General features: G+C 41.5%; 1 protein-coding gene across 2 annotated transcripts in view; it reads right to left on the minus strand.

Moving 5' to 3' along the window:
- SCML4 (Scm polycomb group protein like 4) overlaps positions 1–2,742 on the minus strand; it is a 103,950-nt gene extending 101,208 nt beyond the window's left edge. Inside the window, exon 1 of one of the 2 annotated variants that reach the window (XM_074948196.1) lies at positions 2,622–2,742. In XM_074948196.1, coding sequence (XP_074804297.1) covers positions 2,622–2,646 — 25 coding nt within the window. In that variant the 5' untranslated portion in view covers positions 2,647–2,742. The other variant, XM_074948197.1, reaches the window with a different exon arrangement.
- Between the last annotated feature and the right edge of the window lie 9,199 nt (positions 2,743–11,941).

Genomic DNA, 11,941 nt, shown 5'->3' on the forward strand with positions numbered 1-11,941 from the left:
CCCCGTACACAGCTGTCAGTCTGCCTGATGGACAGTGCAGGCTCTCAGTGTCCCAGAGCTGCGAACCAAGGAACCGCCTCTTCACACTGAGTGGCAGGGGCGCTTCAGTAAGCAGGGCTTTCAGATGCCGTGTACACAAGTTGTTCGTGGCACACCCCACTCAACACCCCACTTTCTAACTTCACCTCAGACGGACTTGAATCAGTCAGGGAGGGGGGTGGTGAATAGTACGTTACATTACGTTATAGAAAGAAAAAAATACATGGCAAAATTAAATTGAATATTCTTAAAGTTCTAGGGATGACACATCTGAAATATACCGTAACTCTATAACCCTGCATTGTCCATTTTTAGTAGAAACAAGTACATTTTGTGGCAAGCACAGAGCTCAGGGGATGCCTGAGAAAAATATCGCTCTGCAGTGTCTTCTTTATAGGCAATGTGGTCCCTCATTCATTCATACGTTATCAGCTGCTGTTGGATTTCAGGATATGGCCAAACTTAAAAAATCAACGATTTATACTAATTCTTTTCTGCATAGTGTCCACCATTGTATTAAGAGTGCTCTGGTTACACCATTTCAAATAGGTCTATGAAAAAAATAGCAAATCTATCCAGCAGCCCCCTTTGGACAAGACTGCATCACCACAGACTTTAACAATGGGTTTGTCTCAAGAGTTTTTGATCGAGCCCAGGAAGTGAGGGGTTTTGTTAATTTTCCCCAGAAGCATAAGTTAAACAGCACCCAGCAGTGGAATTCTTTCTGGCACAAAGTGTGGCTTGCATTGACTAAATAACTGTGTTTCTGTCTTTTATTGTACAGGAAAAATCAATATGAGATCTTAGTTTCAAAAAGTCACCTGTGGCTAGATAGGACTGGAAGCTCCTGAGTCTAAACAAGATCTCTAAAACTGGGCATTCAGAACTAAAAGGCAGATCCTCAGCTGGTGTAAACGGAGACACGTTTTTTGAAGTCAATGGAGCTATGACAATTTACACAAGCTGTTGACTGGCTCTAAATGTTTAATCTGAACTGAAGAGTGTCTGCACAGCATTTCTGAAGAAGCTGTACGTATTATCAGAACACAAAGGTAAGTTTTAGGGTACAGTCCTGTGGACACAAACAATTCTGCATCTTCCAGATATTGCTACCTAACCCCTTTTTAAATCTATTTTTCATTACTCTCTGTGTTATGCAACCTTAAACACCCATGCTCTATACTTGGTCAAAATGTCTCCAAAGTATTCTTAAAATAAAATACAGAATTAAAATCAAAGTCCCCCCCCCCAAACAGACGAGTTAGCATGTGTTCCTTCTGCAGCTTTCTACACTGGCTTTGGATTCCTGGAACTTGCCTCATCCATACTGAAAATCCCAATGCTATTTCGTTCTAACAAATTAGCAGGTTTAGATAAACCCCAAGCAAAGCAAATGGCATTCATAGCCTCTTTCATTTGAGCTCTGGAGAGAGAAACAACTTCCAGCTATGTCAATTGTTAAATTACTCACTGAGCCGGTGGGACTGCACCCTCTGTAAAAGATTCGCTCTTTGTAGACTGGACGGTGTGATGGCGTGTGAAGTTAAGGGACACATTTGAAGAGCTAACAGGAGTTGCACACACCCACCACCCAGGTGATGTGTGTCTACTTAATGAAGAAATTATTTGTGCCTGTTGTACCAATAATCAAGCCTATCTTTAAAACATCTGAAAAGACAAATCAACTAAGCTAAAGTGCCCTCCTCTGCGTCCTTTGTAAGTTAGATGCCTCCTGTCCTTAAAGGTAAAACCAGCACAAAAAAATACTGCCTCCGGCAATTGTCAGTTAAGGATCCTAAGGATTAAATCCAATTTAATACATGATTTGGGGGAATTAAAAAGATCATTTTTTAGATTGACTGCCTGAGGATCTACATTAAAAAACAAAATCCATGCTGTAAATACTGCTGCCCGCTATTCACGTTTCAAGGTAAGGAGCTTTTAAAAATGGAAGAGACATGCACCTGGCAAGGAAAAGAAAGAAAACCACTTTGATTTACATTTGAAAAAATCATGAAGACACTCTACGTATTCAAAGAAATAGTTTAAATAGAGAAGCAGTTACGCTCATGGACTAGCAGAGACGCAGACACAGACAAAACCTGCTGAATACACTGATACCCTGCACCTTTCTTTATTAAACTGTTCCTGAAAACACAATATTAGTAGCATGACTAAGTTAAGGTGTGGTTCAGTGTACATAGTAATTGTACAGCACGGTCACTGTATGCATGTATCACATACATACAGTGTGCAATTTAGGATTGCTAAAGTTATCATACAGCAGTGCATACAACAGAATGACAGCTGCTTAAAACAGGGCTCAACAACAAAAACAAGGCACAGAAGAAGCATGCATTCCCCTTACCTATTGCTTATGTTAAAACACTGATCAGTGTCTTACAGAGACCAGGTATTTCGACCTAACGGGCATATGACTTTCAGCACATGCACACAGACTATTGCAAAAGCCATCTTCTCCCTGTCTGTTAGCACACTGTAAGTCTCCAGCAGCTCAGCTCTCCAGCTGCAAACAGCTCATTAGACTAATGCATTCAGCACAGGCAGAAAACTCGATTTACCATAGCTACAGCAATGAATTTCCATTACGATGACAGCTTCAACCACATCATGTCCGGAAAACCAGCCAACCACTGCCTTTTAAAGAACACACACATTTTACACGCAGAAAAGGAGGCCTGTGTGTTGTTTCCTTTCGCTTAGCAGCTAAACTAAGAAAAAAAAAATTGCCATTTAATTTATTTATTTATTTAAAATCCATGCAAACCGAAAGGCAATGGCACTTTCACTTTTTTAAGAGTAATGTCTCTGGCAATAACATTAATGATATTATGATGATCAGAACGGGTGTTTGCAACATTTCTGTTTTAACTACCCCTCCTCTGTTGCCATAGAAACCAGACTGTATCATCATCTCTTTGTCCTGATCATGCGGCAATGTGGCCCAATATTGAGCTTACACGATTCCACAAACCTGAAGGATGAGTTGTTTGACTTTTGGTAATTAAAATAGAGATCAATGATTTGTTTCTGCAGATATTTCAGTTAATGATGCTACGTGCCTGGGAATAGCTTTATACACACACACACACACACACACACACACACTCACTCACTCACTCAGATCTAGAGCGTGGAGTATAGCTGTAGAGTACTATAGAGACGCACAGAAAACTGTATTCACAGTACATGAAAATATTGGGTTATGATCAGCATAACATTGTACTTTGTCAGGATAAGGAAGTTGCTTTTCCTGGCATTGGGATTGTAAACACTTTCAAGAAGAAACTGCGTCCTCATTTATTTTGCACAGTGCTGAGCACAATGATGCTAAAAAAACAACCCTATAATAAACACAATAAATAATTATCATAATCCCATCACACTCCATTGCCTTGTCTGTTCTAGATAACGTTATACTAGGAAAGGGGCTGTTTAAATTGTTGCAAAGCTCCCTATTGTCCACTTCACATACTTGCATACATTGCTACTAAGTATTTATTACAAGCCAAAATGTACTGCTTACCAATATTCAGGCTATTCACAGGAATGCTTTTGTGGGTACCTGTGATGGGCTTGACTGTGGTCTCACTTATACTGGTTTCACTCTGGGGTAACTTCACTGATTTCGGTGAAGTCACTTCTGATTTACAACTGCGTACACTGAGATCAGAACTGAACCCAGTATATTTACGAAGCAGCAGATGGAAAGAGAAAAAGAAACAAGAAAAATTCCACTCATACGAGTAAAAGCAGGAGGCCTAAGTCTTGACGCTTGATGTTCAGGCGTGACATGTTAGCGAAACAGGGCTCTTTTTAAAAAGGGTTGGCTAGAACGGCATTCATCTGACATACAGCTATTAATCAACGATCTGCAGGTAAGATGAGACATTTCAACCCATGCCACTAATTCCCTTCATGAAGAACGTGTGTGATATTAGTATTAGTGTGATTAGTATGGTATTTTTTCCTTATTTGTTAAAAAATATACTTCCAGAAACCTTGGTATCTCAAAAAAAAAACCAAAAAACTGGGGGGGGGGGTGAGGGTGCGGGGAAGAGATTGTGGATTGACAAAGCTGTTAAGCCCAACTGGCGCAATGCCGCATTTCTTGGCCATGTTGCTGATGTCAACAGGAGTTCCGCGTGTAAGGAAAATCATCAGACAAATCTGACCGACCTTTCTCCCTCCCATATATTTGTTTATGAAACCCATGTGATTGGCAAGTGTGTGTGTATATGTGTTTAACAAGAGTAAAGGCAAGCTCCTCTCAGCTAAGGGTTTATGGCGGCTGCGGATCAGGTCCTAAATTTACTTTTTTCTCTTTGCTATTTGAAAAAGAGCAAAAGCAAAAGCAGTACCACCAGGCCAGCACACATGAGGAACCCTACAGTCAAAAAACAAACAAACAAAACAAGGGAAAACTGATAACCTATGCAGATTTCAATTTCAAGTTTCCAATAGCTTTAACAATAACAATTATTAGTGATCAAAAAATATCTTGACAGGGTCTTTTTAAAGACTCTTTCTTCTCTTCTAATCTGTTAAAATTTTGGAGCATGATTCTCAGGCATCCCTCTCTTTTTACATTTTCCTCAGCAAATATGTTGTTGTGGTTTATCATGTCCAGTTATGTCAATCCTGTCATATGAGGTTACCAATGCCATCTAACATGAGCGGGTGACATAGCAGCTCAGAACCAAGACATCAGCCTGGACTGTTTGTTTGTTTTTAATTGCTATTTTCCAACACTAAAAAAGTTTGTTCATTTTTTTAGTTTAGGGCCAAATGTTGCAGTCTTTAAATAGAGCAAAATTCTCATTGATTTCAGAGAAAGGTTTGCTTGATGAAGGATCCCAGAATTTGCTCAGCTAATGTTTTCAGGGTCCAGTGAGAGGCTGTGGCCCTAGGAATTTAAAACATATGGGTATTAGGAAAGGCAACATAAGTTATAAACAAAAAGGAGGGTAAGATATTGTGGGAAAATGGCCAAAGCGTTAAAAATAGATGAACTCACTTGCAGGGCCAGATTTTGATCATCACAGAACTGAAATGGGGGCCTGATTCAGGTGTGGGGTTCTGGGTTGGTCCATTATTAAGATATTGACTATTTGTAGAGTTCAGACTTGAATTTCAACCTAATCCACCCTCAAAGATGAGGGGGTTTGTACCCAGCATTCTGGTTTCGAGCCAAATCTAATTTACAACCGAACTTTTGTGAGTAAACAAACCTCCCTACAGAGAGAATGCATTTACAAAAAAAAAAAGCAGGTTTGTTTAAGAATCTGGCACATCATTAATTTTCATTAGTTAAGTAGTTACATTTCTATTCTGCACAAATGTATTGGGGCTGAATGCACGCACTAGGAGCTGCATGAATGCAGCGAATGTCCGTGCAACACTGTACAAAAGAGCGTGTTCTAGGACATTCCATAGGATTTTCCATAAGGGAAGGATACTGTAGTTTTGCAATCCTGTCTTTTATGGTCAGCTTCTATTCACAGTGGAAAGAGGCCTGTTCTGTCCATTAAATAACTGGGTGTTCTTTGCTCATTTTGTTTTACCACTTCACCTCTGGTCACATTGCCTCCCGTTCTGTGCTGTGTGGCTAGTATGTTTCCAAAGAGGTTGCCCTACTGCCATTTAAAGTGTCAGGTTCAGCTTGCTCTCACGTGTTTATGTGAACACACATTTGGTTACATGTTTGCACATACACAGACCTGTGCATGCATGGCTCACGCACATATGCCTCATGAGGCTTTCATTATGTAACTGCAGTGGAGAACAGCTTCAGCATGGGGGTGGGGAGAGAAAGCACACATGGAATGACTCAAGAGCTTGTTAGTCCGTTAGAGCACTCACCTGGGAGGATCCAATCCCCCCGTGCCAAAGCATTTTTTATTTAGGCACAGTGGAACTGCTTCACCAGGAGAGACTGAGGGACCCCCATGGGGGAAGATCCCATAGCCCACTGGTTAGGACACTCACTAGACAAGTGGTGGATCTCTATTCAAATCCCTTCTCTCCTTCAGGTGGAGAGAGGACTTGAGTCGGAGGTCTCCCACATCCCAGGTGCATACCATAACCACTGGGCTTAAAGTAATGAGGGAGGTGTCCCCCCCACCGCCCCGGCACATCTTCCAGACATAGGCACCTAACACCAAGAGAGGGTTTGCAGTTGAGAATCCCAAATAGAGGGGGGGCATCTCCCTCCAGCCGGAATTTAGGTGCCATCTCGGAGAGGGGTGGGGTTCAGCACACACCCTTTGGCTTGGCATCTCCCATCGGCTAACTTAGGTGACGAGCCACCTTGTGCGCTGGCTTCTGTGACTCCAATTCTGAGGCGCATGGAGCCTTGGCACCTAACTTGGGCTTTGAGAACCCCAGGGATTTTCTAGGTGCCTAGAAGTGAGGCGTGGTGACACCACGTGGCTCCAAGCCTATGTCGCTGTGTGAATCTCACCCTATGGGCCTGATCCACAGCCCACTCGACTCGGCAGGAGGCTTTCTATTGACTCTAGTGAGCTTTGGATCATACCCTGTATTGGCAAAGGGCTTTATTACCTAAAATGTAAACCTTCTCCATCTCAGGGCAATTCAGCTTTTAAAAATCCAGCTTCTTCCCAAGTGAATTAGCACAAGGGTCGGTGAGCCAACTAAACCCAAGCCTGGCACATATGGTCACTCTGTGCAGTAAATATACCAGATGCATTGATCCTTCTCTCACCGCCCCCCTCCCCCGGCATTCCATTTATCACAGTCCCTCTGTATTTGCTTTGCACCAATTATTTTGTATTGATTTTTTTCCTGCCTCCCCGCTGCTGCTCTCCTTCACAATCTCTTCCAAGCAGAAACGAACCCAAGAACTTGTGAACTGAACTTTCAAAGCAAATGATGGGGAAATGGAGGCAGAGGACGGCTAAGTGAATTGCCCCAGGATGCAGAGGGGGTTAGTACTACAGCCAGGATTAGACTTCAAGAGTTCTTGGATCACAGGCTAGATCCCAGACCACACCTGCCTCCAAGCGACAGCCAAACCACTGGCCTAGGAAGAGGCATAAACCATCTGACTAGATGGATTGGGATGGTTTTGTTTATCTCCCTTCAAAGCATTTGGGTATTTTTTCCATGCACTAGAATCAAACCTTACAAACCCTTGCGTTGCCGCATCTTAAATTTCCACCACCACTAATAATCCTCTTCTTCCCACCTGCACCAAGCCAATTATTTTTTACCAGTAACATTAAACAGGATTATCACTATGTTTGCCACCTACCTGTATTTGTCTGCAGAACCACAGAAGCCTGCTGCACCTCGCTGAATTGGACCTTACATGCACACTACTTGCACATATGTACTATATATACACACAACATGCATTGGACTTTGATTGGATGAAGTTCTTTACTTGTATCTATTCCAGGCAACAAAATGAATGAACTCCTGCAGATTGTCATTTTATTTGAGACATTACACTGTGATTTAAATAATTCTTTAAACAATTACATTCAATTATCTTAAGATTTCAATGGAATTATAAAGCATCTGTGATAAGTCAAAAGGAAATTAATATCCCAAAGCAGCCTACGTCCTGTGTCCTATTTGATCTTAAGATATGGCCAGCAAGTTGGAAAGTTTAGTGTTACAGGGTAGGGGTATTTGTTCAATTGTCTTTTTGAATAGAACAATGTTGGACTCCAATTCCTACATTAGCTCAGTAAGTAGCCAGTGGATGCAGCATTGATAACAGGACTTAAGAGAGGCCATAAGTCCACTCTGTCCTGCTGATCTGATTTTCTCCGAGTCTTTTATTATTAGACTTTTCAGTTTAACTAGGTTTGTATCCGTAAATCTATTCAGATACTGAAATGGTCATGTGACGCCTATGTTGATATAGATATAATTGGTTAGGCTGGGGAGAGATCTGGCTTACGAGAATGAATTTAAACAATTACCTTAATTACAACAGCAATATCATCTTTCAAGAAAGCAATTTCCCTAGGGAGAGCATCTTTGGCTAAGTCATAGAGGTTTGTGAGCCTTTAACAGCAGTGGCTAGGAGGGAACCCAGCTCCAGACATCACGGAGAGCCATAAACCCCCAAACTCATACTTTGTACATATATAGCGGTTGAATCAAAGATTTCAAAGCACGTTACAGACGATAGTTAATTAAGGCTTCCAACATGCAGGCCCAAATTCAGTCAGTCCCTCTTCAGCAAATCACTTACACTCATATGTAACTTGAGGCCCATTCTTAAAACTGATTGACATCAGTGGGACTTACGGATGTGCTTCAGTGGTTTGCTGAATAGGGATGGACTTAAGCCCATGTTTAAATGTAAGCACATGCATAAATGTTTTGCTGAATTGGGTCCCCAGGGAAGGAGGTAGGTAATTTTACAGGTGGGCAAACTGAGGGTACGAGATTTACCTAACCTGTCACAGTAAGTCAGCGGCAGTGCCAGGAACAGAACCCAGCAGTCTTAACTCCCAGTTGCCCAACCTCCATCTCATCAGATCAAACTCCTTTTTCTTCCTGAATCCTAAGTGACCTGATGAACCTGGAGCCCCTTTACCTTCCCCGAGAAGCTCATCTGTAGATCTCAAAGCACTTGACGCCAGGTAAATAATTTTCATTATATAGATTTTACAGCAAAGGAAATTTGGACATAGAGATGTTGCCAAAGATCATACAGTGAGTCTGACCTTGTCTCTGCTGGGATTTATTATTAGAAAGCATTCGCTAACACACACCTTTGAAAAGTCTAGTGTAGACAAGTCACGTGGCTGTTAACACATGCCAAACTGGTTGAGTTAAAACTTAAAGGGGACCCTAAACTTGATCACTGTAGCATGTGTTAATACATACACTCCCTTGTCTACACTAGAGTTAGATAGTGCAGGCTAAGGAATGTGTTTGAACACACATCCTAACAAACCACTTTAAATCCTTGTCTAGACCAGGCCCGCAGTGCCTGAGAGTCAGGAAAGCTTCCTGGTCAGGACAGCACTTCAGCACATACTTAACAACTGAAATTGATGGGAGTTCAGCACATACTTACGTATTGGCCTGAATAGGGAGGAACTTCAGCACATGCCTGCACAATGCTGTCTCCTTATGGCAAGGTTGGATGGGGAGAGGGGTATCAACCAGAGCCCCTGCAAAAACCAGGCTGAGATACTGGACTCATGTTGGCCTGATGTGGTATCAAGGTTTCTAGGAGAGGCATTATGGTATCTAAAAGTTCCTAGTGGCAAAAGGAAACTGAGCTCTGCTCTTTCCCTTCCTTCCCTCCCCCCAGCCCCACCCCAGAAATAGCTGGATGTCTAATCCATGACCAAACCAACAAACTATTTACGTTAAATATAAATATACAAGTTCTTCGTTGTGCCTCATTCACTGCCCAGTATTATAGACTTCGGGTATTTTGACATTTTTACCCTGACTTGGGAGCTTAAGACCCATTTTCAAACATGATTTAGGCACTTGGGAACCTAAGTCTTGCTGAAAGTTAATTTTTACCCCAGTGAAAACAGTTTTTTAAAAAGAATAGCAATGGAAATAGATACTGCAGAAATAGATCAGCTTGGAAGTTGCTCTGCTATTAGGCTTCAGTATTTGGAAACCTTCACTATAATATTCTCAATATGACTGAACAAGATTATGCTGGCTCCCAAATTAGCATTCCTGGAAATTGTCCCGGGAGGATGGATACACAACAATAAATTATTGCATATTCCATTAGCTTGCGTTTGGCATAGATTCAGCAGACATTGGGAAGAGAGTATTGCTCCAGAAATTATAGAACGAATGGCAATTACTGCATTTCATTCCATGTAAAGATCAAGGAACAGGCAGAATTATTTTTTGCATGACTTTCTGTTGCTAACTACATTACAACTGCATGAGAAGGATAAGGTATTGAAAGGCTGAATCAGAAACTCTCCACTGAGCGCTCACCAGAATAATTATTTGTGAGGCAACATGCTGAAAAATTAGCTTTCTCCTTGTAAGAATGACAATATATACAGACTGAGGTTTTGATACTTCCAGGTTTTATCACATATTGTGAACACTTTCAGTAATGGCTACCACCACATTCCTTTAGCCAGAACTCCTTCTAGGCTCGTTGGGTGGGTCAGTTCAATTGAATACCGCAGTGGAACTGATATGGCCTGCAGTCCAGGATTTAGGGCCATACGGAACAAATCAGGGATTATTCAAGATTTTTACAGAAGTGATTATTTACCACTGGCAGTTCTACAGATCATTCAAAACCGAGCTCAGTACACATACAAACGTCCAAAACTTTGAGGGCTCCTTCTCAGAGCAGAGACATCAATGGTGTTTAAAAAAAGAAGCTTGGGAACTGGAAAAAGCTTTCTGGGTAATAGCTTGCAAATGAGCAAATTAACCCTGTACATTTTCAAAGCAGTGTGTAGGTACAGCGTGTTTGTAAAGTGTGTACTGTGACCCTTCTAGTGGCTAGAGGAAAACAGCCCACTACTGCTGCCAGCTAGAGGAGTTATTGCATTAACTCAAGCAGTAGAGGTCTGTGTGTTTTGGTGCTAAATAACATTCCTACATTTAAACCTTGCTGACTGCCTGTGGTAGAATCATGACATTATGAGAATGGCATCAAGTCAATTTCCACTGAAGTGTTTTCTTTGCCTCTTGACTTCCCAAATTTAAGATAACCTGAACATTATCTACACAGTAATATATATGATGCTATATGTATTGGTAGTAATTTATATGGGGTAGCGCCCAAAATCTCTTAGAAGCTATATGAATATGTAGGTGAAGATAGTCCCTTCCTTGAAGAGCTTAGAATCTAAAAAGGAAAAATACAGACAAGAGTGTAAGGAAAAAGATTCACCATCTGAGCAATGGTTCCCAAAAGGCTGGTGTTCAATGCATCCAGGCATTTCTAGTACACATGCCCCAAGGTACCCAGGCACTAAAGAAATTAAAGATAAAGCTAACATAAGGGCAAAAAGGGCACAATAAAGCACAGAAGTAATATCAAATGCAGAATGGAATGACTGAATGACCAGAGCAGCATTTTCTAAGGTTGGGCTGAAAGACACCCCTCCACCCCCACAGGCCCTCCCATCATTCTTTGCCTGGAAAGAAGAAGAGTTTAAAAACTACCATATATTTTCATTGGTGTGGAGGCTGTTTCTTCATCTATGTTGTTCTAGTGCCTAGCAAAATGGGGCCCTGTGTTTTGTCTGGGGCCTCTCGAGGCTGCTGGAATACAAATAATACTAGAAATAAATTAATGTTCTGGATGTCCTGGCTCTGAAAATTACAGAAGCCGAAAGGGGCAATACGATAGGCTACTCTGCAAAACGGAAAGGGCTGTGCATGTGTTCAGTTCTTTTGCTGCGTGAGGATGGTGATTGCCTCTACATAGTTTTGTGTGTGTATTTTATAGACGTTCATGTAAATTTCCTCACTGAATCTCTGATGGTTAAACATTGTTTTTATCATTATGAAAATCAAATTGGTTTGAACACTAGCGGATCCATTTTGCTGACAGGCTTTGCAGTGGATTTAATTACATATAATACAGTTGCCAGCAGTAGAATGCAGCAGAAAGATTTTTGGGATCCTTTTTGCTGAGGCCATGTCTACACGACAAACTTTAGAATAGTTACTTAGTATATCGCACTTGCACATGCATACTTGGTGCTGCACTTACACACCAGGATTGCTTGCACCAATGCAAAATGCTTTGCGCCATCGGTAGGTATCCCAGTATATCACCCGCTGTCATCTGGTGCAAAGCATTTGGGGAAATTTTCACAATGTGTTGTGGGGTAGAAATTAGCCACCCAGCAATCTCTGGGAGCTAGGGGTCTAGTTCTCAGCA

The sequence above is a fragment of the Natator depressus genome, chromosome 3 (assembly GCF_965152275.1).
Source record: "Natator depressus isolate rNatDep1 chromosome 3, rNatDep2.hap1, whole genome shotgun sequence".
In the NCBI taxonomy this organism is placed as follows: domain Eukaryota; kingdom Metazoa; phylum Chordata; order Testudines; family Cheloniidae; genus Natator; species Natator depressus.